This window comes from Orcinus orca, chromosome 10 (assembly GCF_937001465.1).
Source record: "Orcinus orca chromosome 10, mOrcOrc1.1, whole genome shotgun sequence".
Classification (NCBI taxonomy): Eukaryota; Metazoa; Chordata; class Mammalia; order Artiodactyla; family Delphinidae; genus Orcinus; species Orcinus orca.
Genome location: NC_064568.1, coordinates 38,281,526 through 38,300,505, shown reverse-complemented (window position 1 = coordinate 38,300,505; position 18,980 = coordinate 38,281,526). Strand labels below are relative to the sequence as shown.

General features: G+C 57.5%; 2 protein-coding genes across 18 annotated transcripts in view; one reads left to right on the top strand and one right to left on the bottom strand.

Annotated features, from left to right (window-relative positions):
- Positions 1 to 18,980, top strand: part of RBM6 (RNA binding motif protein 6) — a 204,842-nt gene that overhangs the window by 55,818 nt on the left and 130,044 nt on the right. The window lies entirely within an intron of this gene.
- Positions 53 to 18,499, bottom strand: MST1R (macrophage stimulating 1 receptor). Of its 17 annotated transcripts, none has more exons than XR_004482279.2 (21): positions 18,111 to 18,498; positions 15,417 to 16,712; positions 12,600 to 12,788; positions 12,397 to 12,525; positions 12,053 to 12,223; positions 11,214 to 11,374; positions 10,692 to 10,857; positions 10,442 to 10,578; positions 9,862 to 10,023; positions 9,673 to 9,766; positions 9,306 to 9,518; positions 9,058 to 9,204; positions 8,815 to 8,977; positions 8,544 to 8,645; positions 8,262 to 8,468; positions 7,904 to 7,984; positions 7,571 to 7,752; positions 7,367 to 7,476; positions 6,803 to 7,104; positions 6,406 to 6,542; positions 53 to 1,175 (listed from the first exon to the last, which is right to left on the bottom strand). XR_004482279.2 is itself a non-coding variant. In XM_033424389.2 (21 exons), exons 1-21 carry the CDS (start codon positions 18,354 to 18,356, stop codon positions 1,139 to 1,141), a joined length of 4,368 nt encoding a protein of 1,455 aa, XP_033280280.2. In that variant the 5' UTR covers positions 18,357 to 18,499; the 3' UTR covers positions 53 to 1,138. The 17 variants fall into 17 exon arrangements, 15 of the variants coding, with proteins under 15 accessions (XP_033280280.2, XP_033280271.2, XP_033280274.2 ...); XM_033424389.2 differs by having other exon boundaries at positions 6,867 to 7,104; positions 18,111 to 18,499; XM_033424380.2 differs by lacking the exon at positions 53 to 1,175 and adding an exon at positions 4,091 to 4,642 and having other exon boundaries at positions 6,867 to 7,104; positions 18,111 to 18,493.

Below are 18,980 nucleotides of genomic sequence, written 5' to 3'. Positions count from 1 at the left end.
CTAGAGAAAGCCCACGCGCAGCAACGAAGACCCAATGCAGCCAAAAATAAATAAATTAAATAAATAAATTAAAAAAAAAAAAAGGAACAGACGGTTGGGTCAGAGAGACCAGGGCAGGAGCCCACGTGGGCAAAGTGACTGGGGCAGCCCAAACAATTCCTTTCACCCTTTGAAGAGGGGCCTCCCCAGCTTGGAGAGACATGTCAGCAGGACCGATGCCTGGCTGAAGCTGTCGCTACGGTGGAGCCCAGGGGTGGAGCTGACTCTTTGGGGGTCTCTAAGTCTCCATGGTCCAGGCCGCATGGAGCCGGTCAGGGGGGTGGACTTGTAGCATGAGAGAGGGAGCTCTGGCTTCAAAGCTGATCAAATCCTGTGATCTTGGCCACCAGCTGCTGCTTTTGAGTCCCCTGCCTTCCCTGATGCATTCCCAGATCCCAACTGCCCAGTCCAAGACTGACCACAAGTGTGCAAGTGGCTAAACCAACAAGAAAGGCAACAGATTGGAGAGAAGGCAAGGATGCCCCTGGCTCTCGCGCTTCCTCTGCCTCTGCCCATGCTGAGCCCCAGGGATTCAGCAACTTCCCTCAGCTCCTACCACCTGAGCTCAGAATAGGAACCATCATGGGCCTGGCCCTCAAGCTCCCACAGAGCAACAGTGAGACAGGCGAGGGCCAAATACAAGGGCCCTACTGCCACCTGCCCAGCAAAGGCTGGCTCTCAGGACCACTAGTGCATCTGCTTCCCTTCCAATGTTTGGGCTGCAGGATGGGTGGAGCAGAAATTGTGGGGGAATGGGTAGCTGTGGAGGGACAGGAGCTGGTCCTGGGCTCTCTTGGCATCTAGGCTCATTGGGTTAAAAAACCCAACTGGAACAAACCCCAAAAGAATGGAGGGAGAGACTGAGGCTCAACTGGCCCCCCTGTGCCAGTTGATGGGGAATGCTGGGGGTGGTTCATCAAGTCATCCCCCCTCCTCCAGGCCGGAGTAGCTCCACCTCCAAGCTGGTTGGACCCTCACACGGGCAGAACAGAGGCTCTGAGTGAAGAGATGCTTGGTTCCTGGGGTCTTCATAGAGGAGAGTTCTCCAGCCCAGCATGGAGTAAACGGTGTTTTTCATCAGGGCCTGGCAGATACTGGATCAGTGCTCAGCTACCGATTCCTGGGGCTGCTTCTCTCTGGGCAGAGGCAATAAGTGTGAGAGGTGCATCCCAGGCCTTCCTGAGCCTCAGACACTCCCAGCAGTGCCCACGTCCCCCAACCCCACCCGGCAGTGGAGGGTCCTGCTCTCTCCTACAGGTGCAGGGAGTTAGTTCATGAAATGGCACCAGAGGTGGACCCGGGATCTCATGGGCTGAACCAAGGGAGTGGCGGATGAAGCCACTGTCCCAGAAAGTTCTCAGGATTTGAAATGGGGCTGTGTCTAGAGCCCTCAGGTGTGACCCCCTAGAGAACCTTTGGATCCCTGAGGAAATTCTCTGATAGGCTGGGGCTTTGGCATAAGGGGAATCTCAGACCAGACTCATGGTCCCCTATCAAAGCAGGTCGGTCTACCCCATGCTTGCCCTCCAGGTGCCAGACAACAGCGACACCAGTGGGCAATCAGGAGGATGTGAGTCATCTGCTGCTTCCTCAGCCCCAGCTTCCATCCTGGCCTTCCTCCAGCCTTTATTGGCACCTGCTGGGCCCCAGCCCCACTGGAGATGAGGAGAGGAACTGACACCAGCTCTCCACAGCTCATGATGGCAATGCTGGACTCCCAAAGCCCTGGGAGAAACCTGTGCTCACGCCATCCCACCCTAGTGGCAGGCCCAGGCCCACCAGGGCCACCAGCAACCTTCTCCTTGGACCAACCATTATTCAGGCCTCCCCCAAGGCAAAGGCAGTCCAGCCTTCATTAGCCCTGGAAACCACTCAGAAAACTCCTGGTCCCCCAGCCCATCACGGGGCCGAGAACCTATCCTCCCTTCCTCTCCTTCCTGGCGGCCCAGTCAGGAATTGGAACCCTGAAGTAGTTCCAGCTCCCGACACTCCAGATGGACTTAAGACTATCAAGTGGCTCTGAGAAAAGAGTTCAGAGCTTGGGGGCTGCAGCATCAGGGACAGCGGGTGCAGCTGTGGCAAGCACCTGCTTAACTGTGTCCCCTCCCTGGAGAATCCTGGCCCTGGAGGCCCTTGGCCCAGAAACAGGCCCAAAGCCCCACATTCTGGCTACACAGGAAACCTGACATCCCCTGAGCTTCTTCCGTCTCCATTCTCCAGGACTCCTCTTCTCGCTAAGCTTCCCTCCCATCCAGAGACCCCCTTCTCTCTGAGTCCCTCTCTTATGAACAGAGAAGCCCATGGTCCATACGCTGCAGAGGCCCAGTGGGGAAGGAGCCTCAGTCCAGCTTCAGTGAAGCCTCTGAGCCTTCTTCTCACTCCCCACCCAGCTCCAAGCCCCGGGTGACCCTTAGATCCCCAAGATGAGGTTAGGGCACAAGGACTACTAGTTGGAGGGATGGAGACAGTCCTTTCCAACTGGTACGGGGACCACAGCTGTGGGAATGCTCCAGGACATTCCACTCACCTCTCTCCCAGCCTCAGGGGTGACACAATGGGGGAGAGAGAGCCCAAGGGTCCCTGGCAGAGCATGCAAGGCTACAACCTCCTCTGTGCCTGCACTCACGGGCATCAGAGGTGTAGGGGTAAACAGGCAGACGGAGTCCATCTCTTCCCCTCTCCAGTTCATAGGCCCCTGATCTTCAGACCCTTGCACTTGAGCGTGAGAGTCTCCTTTTAAGCTTTACCCCTGTCCTCAGAGTCCTTTGGGTCCCCATATTTGGGCCTCCCTCTGGCCTGAGATGACAGAGTAGGCAACAGATGGGTAGAAAACAGCTAGGCAGCTCCAGTCCCAAGGAGACCCCCACTCTGCTTACCAGGGAGCTCTTGCCTAAACCCAGGGTTCCATGCATGGCAGGGCAAAGAGCTGGGGACTCAAAGGGAAGGGAGCCTACGCCCTTTAGCGTGAGCCAGGGTCTCCCAACTAATGAGATAGAGGCCATGGGGGACCCGAGCAAGAGAGAGGAACCAGGACTTCCCTGGTAGCACAGTGGTTAAGACTCCATGCTCCCAATGCAGCAGGCCCGGGTTCGATCCCTGGTCAGGGAACTAGATCCCACGTGCATGCCACAACTAAGAGTTTGCATGCCACAACTAAAGAGCCTGTGTGCCGCAACTAAGGAGCCTGCCTGCTGCAACTAAGACCCGGCACAACCAAACAAATAAATAAATAAATATTTTTTAAAAAAAGAGAGAGAGAGAGGAACCGCCATAGTGCATGTCCCGGGCTCAGTCACCCTGATACTCCAGTCATCCACACCAGCAGAGGCCAGCGACCCCCTCAGCATTGAGGGCACGGGGGAGGGATAGTACAAGGAGGAAGCTGTTCTCCTTCTCTGGTGGAGCCTGCCCCTCTAGTGGGTATTGTACAGTGGCCTTGACGAGTATAAATAGCCTAAGCAGTCTGCACCTTGAAGCTGGTGCCTTGAAAGTGTGGAGCTGAGGCCTTGCTGCTGGCTCATCTCTTTCAAGGCTGCAAGAGCAATGCTGGCAGGATTGGGGGGAAGGGGAGCAAGTCTCCATGACTTACCAGTGGCGGGGGGGTGTCGGGGGGAGTTGGGGGAAGGCCGCAGGTAGAGCAGGGAGCCCTGGAGTGGGGTTAGGGCCTGGGGAATGGGACAGGCAGACTGGGCAATAGGAGAAGCCAACCTGGCTGCTGCATATCTGGGTATTCAACCCACCCCTCTCGGTTCCATCCAAAAGCCCCCAGGACCCTGTAACCTGGATTTGGGCCTGGCCTCCCCTTCCTGTTCTCTGGAGCCTTCTTGCTGACTCAACCCCTTTCCAGCCTCAGGGTATTTGCATGTGCTGTTCACTCTGCCAAAAACTCTCTTCCCCCCCGACCGCTTCTGGCACAGTTCCCACCTGACAAAGTCTCAGCAAAAATGTCACCTCCTGGGGTGGCTTCCCTTACCTCTCTATTCATCTATCTAAGGCTATCCTCCATTCCCTCAAAGCAGCCTGTCTTTTTCTTCCATAGCACTTACCACAATTTGTAATTAAATATTTATTTGTTCATTTAATGATCTAAGGGCCAGTGGTCACCACTGAGTCCCCTGTGCCCAGCAGCCAGTTACACAGCAGACACTCCATAAATACTCACTGCATCAAGGATCCCATCACTGGCCCCCACTGGGGAGTGAGAGACCAATGTGCCTTGTAGCCCTCCTGTGCCCCTGAAGGTTAAGAGGCAGGGACAGGGACAGGGCAGAGGCCAGCCCAGAGGCAGCTTGGGGTTAACTCCCACCGCTATGCAGGTCCAACCCCCCAATGCCTGCCTGGGGCTGAGGTCACGTGGACTTTGGTGGCTCTGAGAGGGGCCGGGCCACCTATACTCCTGTGCACTGGTGGGGATAGTGACTATTCCAAGGGCATTTCTGCCTTGTCCGGGGCACCAGGGCCCACGTTCACGTAGGCCACAGGCAGCTGCACGTAGTGGTCCCCTCGCAACGCGGCCACCAAGCGTTCCACGTCCCCTGCCAGTGCTCCAAAGGTGGGTCGTGCTGCAGGGTCTGCAGCCCAGCAGTGCTGCATTACTGCGTACCTAGCGGGTAGAGGAAAACATGAGGGGCACGGTGCACCCCTACCCAGAGATTCTGTGTTATCCACCTGCTGTTAGCCCCCTGGCAGGCCACATGGGATGTAGAGCGGGTGACAGGGCCTGGTGCCTTGCATCAGCCAATTAGGGGCAGCTCTTCTCGACTGCCTTCCCACCCTGGCAGAGGTCAAATTGCCTCAGGGCTGAGAGGCTGGACTCTTGTGTCCTGTGACCTGGGTTATGTGATCTTGAGCAAGTTCCTTAACCTGTGTGTGCCTCTGGAGTCTTCTCTGATCACAGAGCTATTGGGGCATAAAGTGAGAGGATTCCTGTGAAGTTCTTAGCTTAGGCCCCGGCTCACAAGCTATCATGGTTATCATCACGTCTTCCAGGAAGGAAGCCCAGGTCCAGTGAAATGGGGATTAAAAGCCCTGAGATGTGTGGGGCAGCTCATTGCACCATGGATTCCAAGCAGAGTTTCTCTAGGTTTGTCTGTTGGGTCCTAATACATGACCCTTTATCTTGGAAATGTCATCCCTGCCTTAAATGATACTAAAAGTGACCTACACACAATAATCTCATATAATTCTCAGACCTCTGAGGGTGGTACTGTTATCATTCCAACTTCGCAGATGAGGAAACTGAAGCCCAGAGAGAAGGGACTTCCCCTGGTATGGAGGATGCCATGGTATGCCACCCAGTTTCCCCCCTTCATTCCCCCTGTGACTTCTGATGGCTCTTGGCTGAGGCCCCCTCTAGGAACTGGCCTAGGCAGAAAAGAAATGCCTCCTCCAAGCTCACACTCCTTCCTCAGGGACATCTGTAAGCAGTGACTAATGGATGTCTGGAGCAAAGACCTGGGCCCCTTGGTCTCAATTTCAGAAAACTCTGAAGGGCCATCCCAATTACAGAGGTCCCCAGGGGATGGACTGCAGCCTCTGCTGCATCTGCATCACAGCCCAACTTCTCCCCCTACCTAGTCCTGCGTCCCTCGCCCCTAACCTACCAATAAACCCCCTGCATGTAAACCTCCATCTCAGAATCTGTTTCAGGGAGCCTGACCTGGAGGCAGATAGGCAGTGAAGTTAATTTCCCTTACTTTGAACCAGGTTCATTAGTGAAATAAATAATAAAAAGCAAAATCAAGGCAGGCAGGGCTGTGAGGAAGGGTGACTCATACCCTTCTGGAGCACAAGCTGGGTGAGACAGTAATCATCAACCACCTTTACCTATGACCTGGCTTTTCCTGTTCTAACCTCAAAGACCTCAGCACAGCTAAGGCATGCATGCTGCTTATGAAGCTGAACCACGCGACAGGCACTGATGAAACACAGCTGCTGCCATGCCTCTGGGAACAGGGAATCTGAAACTATATCCAATGAAGAAAACATTCTGATCTGGAGACGTGGAGGGGGCTAGTGTGAGAGCTAATGGAACCTTTCCTTGAGGTTAAGTAAGTGGAATAAATGGAAAACAGCCCCTCTTGGCGTGGTGAGGGGAGAAGAGTGCTGGGAAATCAAATCACTGGCCTCAACCCAGACTCTGAGTTGGGAATGGTGTTACCATGGCAACCATGATATCCCTCCAGCACCAAGCCTCGAACGGTGGTGGAACCACGGATGAGGAAACTGAGGTCCAGAGAGGGTCCCTTTCTAGGTCAACCAGAGAATCAGTCAGAGAGCCAGGCAAGAACTCTGTCTCTGGCCCCCTCCTCCCCTCCTTGTCTCTGGGGCCCAGCTCCCTCCCCATCGCCATTTCCACATACTCACAGAGAATCAGGGCAATACTCAGGCTGGGGCAGGCGCCGACCCTGGGCCAGGAAGTGCATGAGGTCAAAAGGGTCGATGTGGGGGTACGGTGGGGCACCCCGTGTCAGCAGTTCCCATAAGAGGACACCAAACGACCACTGTGGGAGGGGACAGGTGAAGGGACTCAGCTCTCGCCCTGGGGAGGACAGGGGGGCCCCCCACAGGTCCTCTACCTCCTAGAGCCCTCTAGCTGGAAATGAGGGGCTCAACGCCCCCAGTCAGAGCCCATTCCTCAATACTTCACAAGCATTTCCCTCTGTCCCCGCCCACCACCAGAGCCGTCCAGAGCTGGGGCTGGGCAGGGCCTGGATTGTCTGTGAGAAGCCAATGAGTTCACAGCCTCCTCTTGCCCTGACACCTGCCCAGAGGTGGACGAATGGGCTGTGGGGCTGCCCAGCATGGGGATTCCCTGGGCTCATCACCATCCGGAGATCAATGGGCAAGGCCAAGTGTTCTCTGAGGCCGTGTGGACTCTGGGGCAGGTGGGGCCTAACCACGTCGGACTTGGTGGTGAATCTGTAGGTCTGCAGGCTCTCTAGCGCCATCCATTTGACAGGTAGGCGAGCATGGCGGCGCTGTTGGACACTGTAGTACTCCTTGTCCAGGACATCGCGGGCCAGACCAAAGTCAGCCACCTTGACTGTGAATGACTCATCCAGCCTGGGAGGGGAGAATCACACTCAGGACGGGCCCCCACCAGGCCCTGAACCCACCTGTTTCAGACCCTTACAAGGTTTCTGAGCCACAGTGTCCGACTCAAGCCTGCATTGGGCAGACAGGAAAACTGAAGCCCAGAGAGGGAAGGACATGCCCAGGGCTGCACAGCAAGGACTGGAGCATGGGCCTTCCCTGAGGCACCTTTAGCTGCACGCCCTGGTGCTCTGCCCCTTGGCTTCACCCCAACCTCACTCTGGCTGCTCACATGCAGTTCCGAGCAGCCAGGTCCCGGTGCACAAACTTCTGCTCTGCCAGGTACGCCATGCCACGGGCCACCTGCAGGCCGAAGCTGATGAGGTCCTTCACTGTGGGGCTCTGGGGGCACAGGTGGGTCAGTAGGCGAGGACGGAGCAGCTCCATCCCCAGCTGTTGCCCAAGCCCCCCAATCCAGGGCCAGCTGAGCACTGACCCGCTGGGGTGAGCGGATGAATTGGAGCAGGTCTCCGTGGCGCATATAGGGCAGCAGCACGCGGGGCAGCCCTTCAGGCGGCAGCACGATACCAATAAGAGCCATCACATTTGGGTGGTGCAGACTGCGCATGAGCAGCCCCTCACGCAGGAAGGCCTCCACCTCCTGCACCTCCGTGATGCCTGCAGAGAGGCTGGAGTCAGGCCCAGGGCAGGGAGGCCCTTTACAAGGGTCAGATTGGGAAACAGAGAAGAAAGGTCTCCTGCTCAAGGTCACTCAGAGCAGTGGTAGCACAGCAGGGACGAGTATCCTCCCAGCCTCTGCTCCACTTACGACTCAGCGACTTGATGGCACAGTGGATTTGATTCTGGGCCTCGTCTGTGTATTCTCCATGGTAAACAACTCCAAAGTGACCTGATGAGGGAGAGACAGTGAGAGGGGGCCCAGTGCCCAGGGCTCACACCATACCCTCCCACTGGCAACCAGACCTCAGAGCCCCTACTGGCCAACCTGACATTAAAGACAAGCAGCAGCTTCATGATGGCAGAGCCTGCAGCCCTCCCACACCCACGTAATCTGCACCAGAACCCATGGAAGACAGAATTTCTATTTCACAGATGAGCAAATGGAGGCTCAGAGTCCTGCTCAACTATCCCTTGAGCCCCAACCCCACCTGGCCTGGCCCCCATACCTTTGCCAATGACTCGGTCAGTGTGGGTGACTACCCACTCGTGGGGAATCAGTACATCCTTGACCTCGGCCAGGAGTGCAGAGTTCAGGTCCCCAAGCTGGATGGACTCTTTCCGCAGCAGTGGGACATGGGACCCATCCCCGTTGCCTGAGAAGGATGTTCTGTGGACCTGAGTGGTGGAATCCCGGCTATCAATGGCAGGGGCTGCTGAGGAAGAGAGGGAATGAGGGGCTGGTGGACCAGAGAGTATGGTCCCAGCTTCTAGCACCTCCACCATCTCACCAAGGCCATTTCTATAGTCAGAGCTTGAGCGGAGCAGAGGCAGAGGCATGGCTCCAGTGGTCCGGTCCAGGGATGCCAAGTCATCCAGGTTCGGAGAAGGGACTGTGGAAAAATGGCTCCTGGTAGCCAGCCACTCCAAGCTCCTAGAGGCTGACCCCTACCCAGGAGGTGTGGGCAGACCCCTAAGGCCTGGGCAGAGAGAGGATATAGGGACTTGGAGATGTCAGAGTTTGGGGGTGGGGTTGGGTCAGGATGGGAGTGGAGAGCTCACCTAGCTGTTTTCTCTGGTGGTAACTGAAGACCAGTATGGTGGCCAGTACAGCCACAAGCAGGAGCAGGGCCAGTAGGACACCGAGGAGTGTGCTCTGTGGGACCCCTTCCAGACCTGGCCGCAGTACCTTGCCCAGGATGTGACACCCACCATCCACGCAGACCTGGAGGAAGGTGGCAGTTCAGGCCCAGCCTGTAGGTCCTCAACCCATGTTTCCCATAGAGGGCCAGCTGAGCTGCCTACCTGCAGTGGAGCACCGTCCTTGCCAAGTTGCAGGGCGGAGGGAAGGGGGCAGACAATCACATCCCCCCGCAGCTCATGCTGGCAGCTCTCACCACCCACGGTCACGTTCACATCCACACAATCAGCCACAGCGCCCAGCCCAATGTACTGCAGAGACAGTCATGAGGGCTGGCCATTGCCCCCATCTCTTCCGGGCAGGCTGCAGCCTTAACGCTCCACTGTCTCCACCCCCTATCCTCCCCACTTACCTCAAACTTAACGGCATGCTCCTCAGGCTTCAGTGCGACCAGGTCCATGCTGGGTGGGTGGGGTGGGGCCAGGAAGCGAAAGCCAGGCAGTGTGAAGCCAGCAGCTCCATCCCCCTGGGCACTCAGGTTCCCCGTCACCCACCCCTGTGGTCCTCGGACCACGTATTCGGGCAGGCGGCACCAGTGCTTCTCCGGGAGCTGCCCCTCACACTGCTGGGTCCATGCGAGAGTGGTTAGCCCGGTATCCCACCTACAGCCACCCCAGACCCCTCAGCCCAGCATGGGCTGGGGCTGGAACTCAGGGGACTGGTGTGGCCTTCCTCCCTCCTGGCCAGTGCCCACTCGGCAGCTACCAGTGCCCACTCACCCTGTTCTCCACTGCCCTGCGCCCATCATGGAATGACAGCACGAGGTGCCACACTGAAGTCAGATGCTGGCCATGGATGGTGACGTGGGAACCACTGTGGAGGAGAGCAGGGTGGTGGACTTGGGGTGCTCTCCGAGGCTGGATCCCTCATTCTTAGGAGACCAGAGCGGGCAAGGAGGTGGCACTTACGTGTAGCCACAGTTGGGGCTGATACCCAGCATGATGGGGTCTTCCTGATAGTGGAAGTTCCAGGAGCCAGGCACTTCGGCGCCCCCCACCTGCAGGCGAATGGGAACGCGGGCGGTAGCAGCCCCGGGGGGTGTGGTACATAAAAGTTGCCCCTCGCTGACCCTGCAGAACAGGGGGATTAGGCTCAGGGGCACCCTCCATGTGATGGCTAGGCCCGACTCCTCCAGGAGCCTGCTGACCCCTCCCAATTCCTCTGTTGGTCATCTCCACAACTTGCCCATACTCCATGGGTCTGTCTAAAGATAGGGTGGTCTCAGAAAGGCCTCCAAGAAGTCAGGGAGGGAACAGGTTCCCCCCACAGCCTTGGCTGCAGCCAGTGGACTCTGTAATGGGCTCTCTTGCCATCCCAAACCACCTCTGGGCTGGAGGGAGCAGAAGACACTTCTTCCTGGACCTGTTCCCTACACTGAGTGACTGAGCCCTCCTCCCCCTGCCCTGTCGGGGATTCAAGCCCCACCTGGTGAGGGCTCCCCTACGTGGGACCCTGTGGCCTCCCATCCCCTTTCCCACTGGCACTTACCGTTTCAGCAGGCACTCAGTCCCATTGACCAGCACAGCCCGGCTGGTGCCAACAGACAGGCCTTGGCCTTCAAGGGTGAGGCAGGTACCCCCTGCCCGTGGACCAAAGAGGGGTTGTACTGCTGTCAGCACGGGTTCCTAAGAGGGCATGGAGGTGGCTTAGCTTGGAGCAGGAGGCACTCCACTCTAAACTCTTCCCTGCCCGAACTGCCCAGTTGGCCAAGGGCACAAACAAGGAAAAGTGGCCTCACCATGAAAGAGAAGCCTCGCAGCATGGAGGTGCCATCTACCCGGAAGTGCTTGCCCAGTGGCATGTTGGTCACAGTGAGGCTGACGTTGGCAGGCCCGGCTTCCTGCGTGCCCAAGGGCTCCAGTTCACACTCAAGCTCCTCTACAAAGTCCTTCCGGGGTACTTGGCTGGGACATCAGGGGAACTCAAGGTCAGCCAGGGGTCACACAGGCCTGGTTGCATGCCCACCACAAATCACAGGTCTCATCTGAGCTTGAAGATAGCATCTCTCTAGCCATGGCTTCATCCAGGGTCGGCAGGATCTGACGGGGAAGGGACTAGCTTTGCCATGACTCAACAGACAGGTAGGGCATATGTAGGCTCAAGAAGGGACAGAGATGTCCCCCCAGACAGAAAGCAACCAGAGCTACTACAGCTTGCCTCATACCTCCTTGCCCCATACAAGCAGAGGACAGGGTCTCACAGGGAAGGGGCTGCTTGGTTATCCCCATCAGGGATAGAAAGGGCAGGGACCAAGTCGTACCTGAGGTTTGAGTTGCCTTTGAGCAGCAGTCGGCAGGGACTTTGACCCACAGTGACCTGATGGGTGCCCTCAGGCACCAGACCAGGAGGATGCAGGTAGAAGTTGGAGCCACACAGGGTCAGTCTTGTGCTGCCCCTTAGGGGTCCACTGTGGGGGCTGAACTGAGAGGGGAGGAGAAGATAGCCTGAGTCCCTTTATGGGTCAGGACTCTCAGCCCTGTCTGCTTTCCCCTAAGTTTTCTGCCACACTCCTTGCCTGCCCCACACTCCAGTCACTCTAGGTCACTTGCTTGTCCTCACTCAATACTTTTCTGCCTCTAAGTCTTTGCATGTGCCATCCCCTCTGCCAAGAATACCCTCCTTGGGACTTCCCTGGTGGCACAGTGGTTAAGAATCCGTCTGCCAATTCAGGAGACACGGGTTCAATCCCTGGTCCGGGAAGATCCCACACGCCGCGGAGCAACTAAGCCCATGTGCCACAACTCCTGAGCCTGCACTCTAGAGCCCGTGAGCCACAACTACTGAAGCCTGCGTGCCTAGAGCCCATGCTCCGTGACAAGAGAAACTACCGCAATGAGAAGCACATGCACCGAAATGAAGAGTAGCCCCCGCTCACCGCAACAAGAGAAAGCCCGTGCGCAGCAACGAAGACCCAAGCCAACACAGCCAAAATAAATAAATAAATAAATAAATTTATTAAAAATTAAAAAAAAAGAATGTTCTCCTTGTAAACACTGAAGACATCCCAGGCTTGAGGAAGATCATGGTTAAGACCTGCTGACCTCCACCCCAGGCCCGGTTTGTCCCACACTTACCTGTGCCCTGCCAGGTAAGCCATACCTTAGTAAGCTCGGGTGGGCAATGGTCCTGTTGCCAGGAGCCAGGACAATCCTTCTGCCGGCCACACATGCCCCCACACCATCCACAGCCCATGAAACGCTGTGCCCGCAGGCAACGCCCACAGGTAAGGAAGTGGCGGCAGCCAGGGCCCTGGATAGGTACCTGGAAGACCTTGGACAAACAGGTGGCTCAGGGGTGGCTGAAGGGGGAGACTAAGCCCCTTAGACCCCCTGGTCCTACTGTAGATCAGGGTGGGGGGACCTGTGTGTCAATGCCTCCTTGGATCTGATGGAGAAGCTGTGCTCCCAACAGCCCGGCCCCGGGCCCTACCCTGCCCACCTTACCTGGTCCCCAGAGGCAAAGAGCAGGTGGTCCCCAAGGCAACTGACATCCCGATGCACAGGCTGCCCATTGCTGCCCAGTGAGAAGTTGGACACGTACAGCAAGTAGTTGAGAGACCTGGCCAGCTCCACCTGGGACAGGTCGGCTGTGAGCAAAATGGGGACAGGGATGCCGGGACAAGGGGCCGTGGAGATGAGGGACCTACCTGCAGGATGCGCCCATCGGCTGTGCCCATGTGGGCCACTGTGACATTGTTGAGACGTGTCACGTGCAATGCAGTGACCTGCGCTGGTCCTAACAGCCCGTTGAATAGGTCCACCCGTAAGAGGCTGCTGCTGACCAGCAGAGGGAAGTGGCGGCAGCTGGTTTTGGGGCTGGGAGCCACCAGGCCAGGCTGGGGAGGGTCAGGGAAGGAGTCAGGGCTCATCTCCATGAACTGACCCCTTGGGGCTTCTGTCAGTGACCACAGCAGCCTAAACTCCCACCCCTCACCTGGCCTGGCTGGAGAAGGCCCCAGTCCTGCCAGTTACCCCACTGCCTCCATGGGGCTCTCAGATGTAGCAAGGCCAGGGAAGAAGGCCAAGGCTGGAACGCTGGCTCCCCCTACGCCTTGCCCTACCCTGCCATGGCCATTCTCATAATGAGTTACTGAGTTTTACAGAGCCAACCCCATTCTGTCCTCACAGCCACGCTGTAGAGTGGGTTCTCTCATCACCCCCATTTTATAGATAAGGAAACTGGCTCAGAGAGGTTTGCTCACATGTCAAAGGCCTTATCGCCTCTCAGAAGACGAACCAGGTCGGAAGTCTGAGCTCCTGACCAGAGTCCTCTCCTGCCCCCTGCTGGTCCTGCCCTGCACTTCAACAAACCCTGTCCCCTCTTCAGCCTTCAGTCTCTCCACCTGCTTAAGGGGCTGAACTCTGAGGTTAACTGGCCAGCACAGGGTTGGTAACGTCGTCCTTCTCCCTGAGATGCCAAAGGTCTTTCTGTACCTCCAGCCTCTACCTGTACTTCCTTCAGGGTACAGGAGGGATAAACCAAGGCCTGAAGGCCCGGGTAAGAGGAGACACTAATTTCTCCCCTGCTCTTAGCAGGTGGGTGTTTGGGGGACACTCAGTGCCCCAGTGCAGAGCTGTGGAAGCTTCTAGGAAACCAGGCAGTGAGGGTATGGATGCAGGGTATTGGAGCTGGATGCAAGGTGGAGGCAGGGCTCTGTAGCCCAGTAGCTTGGGACCCTCCCTTGCCAACCCTAAGGGTACTCCTCAAGGCTGATGGAAGGCCCCTATCAGACTAAGTATGCTTAACTCAGTCCTGAGACCTCAGTGCTGATTATAAGTCTTGGGAACAAGACCTCAGCATAGAGCTGGGCTCTGAAACTCCACACACTGGGTCTATAGGGTGGGTGGGTGGGGACTGGGACTCTGTCCTCACTGGAGGTGAGTAAAAGTCCTGGCCCTAGCAGGAAGCCAGCCAGGTGTTTTCAGTATGACTCAGGGACAGGTGGGGCTGTGGGGTGGAATAGAGGCCCTACCCTGGTCAGAGCTGCACCGCTGCCTGTTTGCCCCTGGGCTCCAGGGCTTGAGATTAGTCCTTTTGGAGCCTTGCACTGCCAAGTCGTGCTGGGTGTCTTCTGATCCCCTGACCACTAGCCAAGTCAGGGAGAGGTTCTGACTCCCCAGAGAGAAGGAGAGGAGGGCAGTCAGGGTTGCCCAGACCCAGACTAGGGATCTCAACCCCTAGGGCCTCCTCAACCCAGAGGGAGTCAGTTGAAGGAGGGAGGCAGAAGATCCCCCCACCCCTCATTGTGTGTAAATTCTCTCCCACCACTGGGGCATCAATCAGAGCGAAAGGAGTCAGTGAAGAATATCACAGAAGGGCCAGAGCCCCAGGGCAGCCAAAGACTCAGAGAGCAGTGACTGTGGGTTAGCTCCGTGAAAGGCCACTTGTCCAATGCCATTTGTTTGTTCGTTCACCCCATTTCCTTGGCGTAATCTCTTGTAATGTAGGGTGGGACTGTTTCAATGGCTTCAAGGGATAAGTTTTGGGTTTGTCATCAGGGAAGCATTTTAAGGAATGTCCTCTTACTCTGTGCTCTAGCTCCCTGACACCATGGCTGAAGAGAACCTGGGTAGGGTCTGCAGGAAGGAGCACCTAGTTCAGCATAGGCTGGGAGACCTCCTGCCTGGGGTGAGAAGGGCCCCATCTGTGGTGAAAGTCTGGGACTCCTACATGGTGAACCAAATCCAACCAGCCCCTCCTAGGCCTTTACCCATCCCCAGATGTTTAGTTGCTTGCACAAGACCGGGGTGAGCCTCCTGGAATTTACTAGAGCCAAGCCACCTTCTCACTATGTCCTGAATCCTCCCCCAGTCACCCCATGAAGAACAATCAGGGGTGAGTGGGTCCAGGAAGCCCAAGGCATGCAGGCTCTCTGACAAGCCCCCATCTTCCAAGGCCCGGAAGGCTCTCTGGAACAGGGGTGGAGGGGAGCATTCTCTGACAACTCCTGCCCCACCCTCTTGAGAAAGCAGAGCAAAACAAGTATTCCCGCAGGGAAAGCGAAAACGTGTTGGTGAGTAGATGTGAGTCTGGGTGAATTTGTGAGTATCTGCCTGTGGGGGGGAGGGTGCTGTTTTTTTGTGTGTCCCTAAGGGTATATGTGGTGGGCAGGTAGGAAGGGACAACCATCGTTGTACCCAGAGTTTGGAAGTGTGCCTGGTAGAGAGACAGTTATGATGTAATCCAATTTTCACATAATAAGAGAAATTACCTAATAAAGCAAGGGGCCATGGTAAGTGAGAGGGTGAAAGAGCAAAATGGTGTAGCAATAGGGTCTAGCCTGGCTGGGAGATGAGCTTCCAGTGTGGCCTTTGTTTGGCTGATTCCCTCACACCACCCTCTAAGAAACTGGGTGGAAGAGAAAACTTCTCCCTGCCTGCCCTCCCCATCCCAGATCCTCTCAGTGCTGGAAGAGAAGCATGTGCACACTGCTCACAAGTGAGGGCCCTTTCTTTCTGCTCACCGGGTCAGGGCAAAAACTGGGCGACTGGAAGAAGTCGAGGCCTCGCCGGAGGCCAGGGTGGACAGGAGGCTCACAACAGCGCTCCACACCCTGCTCGATGAGAGTGTCCAGCAAGTCTACAGGGAACGCACAGACGACAGAGTTGGGATCCACACCTGGGCCGCTGTCTCTGCTAGCCGAGAAGACCCCGAATAGCACTTCCTGGCCCTCAGCGATGCTCAGCTCAGTGGCCAGTCGCCCGCCCACTGGAGCAGCGTGGGCCGCCTGCAACACCGGGTAGGGCTGTGCGCCCTCATGGGCTGCGCGTCGCCGGCGTTTAGGTGCAAAACGGCAGTCGAGGACCAGCTCACGGTAGTCACCCAGGTCAGTCTCGACAGCGCTGAGCCGTACCAGGCGCGTGTGTAAGGCACCAGGAGCATCTACCACGTTGGCTGGCTGCACAGTCAGGAAATAGACGAAGGCTCCTGCACGGAAACTGTACACGTATTCGATGCGGTAGGAAGCCAGGTGCTCAGGCACCACTGACAGTGCTGCAAAGCCTGGTGCAAATCCTGAGGCGTCGGCCTTGAGGCGCCGGATGGACACTGATCGTGGGCTGAAGCTGGTGGCCACCGCCGAGTCCAGTGAGGATGCCACGTAGAAGTAGGAGGCATGACCCTGCTCAACCACGGTCACGAGGGTGCCCAGCGGGCTGGCTACACAGTCGGGACAGTCCTCCGGATGATTGTGGTGCGCCGAGAAAAGGCAGACTGGTGGCGCCAGGTGCAGGGCTGTCCCGCGGGGCTCTAGCTCATGCAGGAAGCAGCGTCCCCGAAGGCTGGAGCCACAACTGATCAGTGCAGGCAGCACCGGCTCCAGCACCAGAACCTGCGCATCTGTGTCTCCCGGTGGGCCGTGGGGGCCTGGGCCACAGGCCGCACACGTCTGGCAGCCAGGGGCCCCAGCAGGGCCGGTGGCCAGGCTCTCAACTGGCTGCAGATCAGGCCCAAGCACATACAGGCGATTACGTGTGGCCACGAACACGGCACTCCCTTCCCTGCCGCCCTCGTAGGTTGCCACAGCCTGTACCGGCCGGCCGGCCGAGAAGCTGGGCACCAAGTACTCCACGTCAAAGTCGCAGGAGGCAGCATAGGGGATGCGCGGGCACTGCCAGGACCCTCCCGTCTCGGGCACCGCCGGCAGAAGCAGCAGCAGCAGTAGCAGCAGTAGTAACAGGAAGGGCTGCAATGGCGGCGGGTGGAGCTCCATCGAGGCCCAGATGGCGGCCCGCGGAGGTTCCTGCAGGCCCGGGCCTGGCTGGGAGCCAACGAGAAGTCTGGGTTTGGACAAGCGTCGAGCGCCGGTCCTGGGAGCCCTGGGGCACCGACCCCACCGGGACTCCTGAGATGCCCGCCGCCTTCTCCTGCCCTCGGGTCTGAGCACCTGGCGCGGGCGTACACACACGCAGAGAGGCCGCCGCACCTGTTGCCCCAGCTGCCGGTCCCAGCCGGTGCTTCGAGCAAAGTCTGAGTGCCAGGGGCGGGGCGGACGGGGCCAGGGTGTGGGGGCGGGGATGTGGGCGGGGCCTGCTCTATGCCTGGCCTAGCCCAGCCCTTCTGCCTGTTCGACTTTCCCGGCCCTCGGAAGCCTGGGTCCTACACCTACCCTTGGTCCCCTTTTTCTCAGTGGCCTGTGGGTGGGTGTGCGTAGAGTGGCCTGGAGAGAGGTTAAGTAGATCTGAGCTGTCCCGTCCCGCCCCCCACGACCGACTGGGCGAAGTGAGGGGGCGTGTTGCCCCAGCGCATTTGAGGACCACCTGGCCTATTTCTTCTCTTAGCGCCAGGATACAGCAACATCCTCAGACACTCGTTCCAGGCAGGACCTGGGGGACCCACCGTGTGGGAAACAGAGGCCAGGAATGTGTGGAGAACCAGAGGGGAGGTGTGGAGAGACCTCAGGAGTGGCACTAGCCTCTGTGGGCAGAGACTATCCCTCTGTGGGCCTGCCCTGGGTTGACAGCGACAGGATGGTGTCAGCATGGTGCATTGCATCCCACCTGCCCAGGGCAGGTGGGATTTATAAGATGGGGCCAGCCCTGTTGGCTGGACATTAGAGTCAGAGGAGAAGCAACTTATGTGGAGGCCCAACCCTAGCTCTGGTCTGCCCACTGCTGCCTCAGTAGGTGGAAGCTGTAGGATGGGGACAATAAAACACAAAATGTTGGCCTTCATTCCTGGCTCTGCTCCAGGGCCTCCCTGATATGAGGGAAACATGGGCTTTGGCTCTCAGGGCACCTCTAACCTGCTCTGTAAGCCATGCTGGGCCTCAGCCTCTCAGTCTCTGAAATGAGGGTGCAGTTCTCGCTAGGTGGTTACCCAGAGTTCTCTCTCCAGGCTGTGATATATGCGGGGCAGGGATAGGGGAGTCAACTCAGTTCAGCTCTTGCCATCTCTCAGCATCTGCTCCTTGGTAACTTGGCTCCCTGCAACACTGGAGGGGGGTCCTGGGGTACATCCTTAGCCTGACATCCCCTTCAGCCAGGTGGGCCTGGACCCTGGAGGGAGGGAAAGCATCACAGGGTGGCCCATGGCTGAGGTCTGAGGGACCTGTGAACTGTGAGTCCCAGAGCTTTGGAGGGTAACGGGTGGGGGTGGGGAGAGGAGCCCTCAGCCCAACAGGATTCAGCCTGACCCTACAAGTATCTCCTCTACTCACCATCCAGCCCATACTCCTTGTTCTTCCTTCCAGGAGCACCCTTTTCCCTTCCTTCTCTTGTAACTTAGGTGGCATCTCCTCCGGGAAGCCTACCTGATCCAGGCGGTGACAAGTCCATCTTGTGGGTCCCACAGACCCTGTGCTACACCTACCCCAGCACAGTTTACTCTGGATACCTGACTCCCCCCATCTCCCATTCCTAGTGCTGGACTCCCCTACCCCTCCAGGCTGGAGCTTAATGAGCATCTGGTGACAGGGTGGAAACAGCACGGGGGCGGCCACACCCAGTGCTGGGAGGATACCGTGCCTGAGGCAACATAAAAGGCACTCCCTTCGCTAACCAGAATTGGCCCGGAAATGAATAAACACACATCAGAAATTATGGCACCATTCCTGTGTTCCACAGTCAACATGTCTAAAGATAGTCATGCAGGGCAAAACTGATATGAAACATTCCCTGCCCGGCGCTGAGACATGGGTTCTTGTGACCCCTATTCTGCCTCAGGACATTGGGAGAGACTTATAGAGGTTGGGAGGAAACCTGAGGGGTCCTCCCCTTCACCTGTTTTGGGGGTGGATGTGCAGCAGTCAACAGTTGGTTCTCTGCTGCCATCATGTGGCCAAGTTGTTGGCTGCCCCCAGGCTGGCATCTCCTCTGAGGTAGCCTTGGTCTTTGACAGCAGGCATCCACAGAGTGCCCCTTCCTCCCTCCTCATCCACTTGGTCTGTGGGAGGGGGGCAGGCAAGCCGTGTGGGGGAAGTCAGCTAATGGAGCCTTGCAGTGCCGAACACAAGCACTTTCTCAAGGTGAGTTCACAAGGCCTGGCCCACGTTCAGCTAAGGACCTACCCCACTGCCCTTGCATTTGTC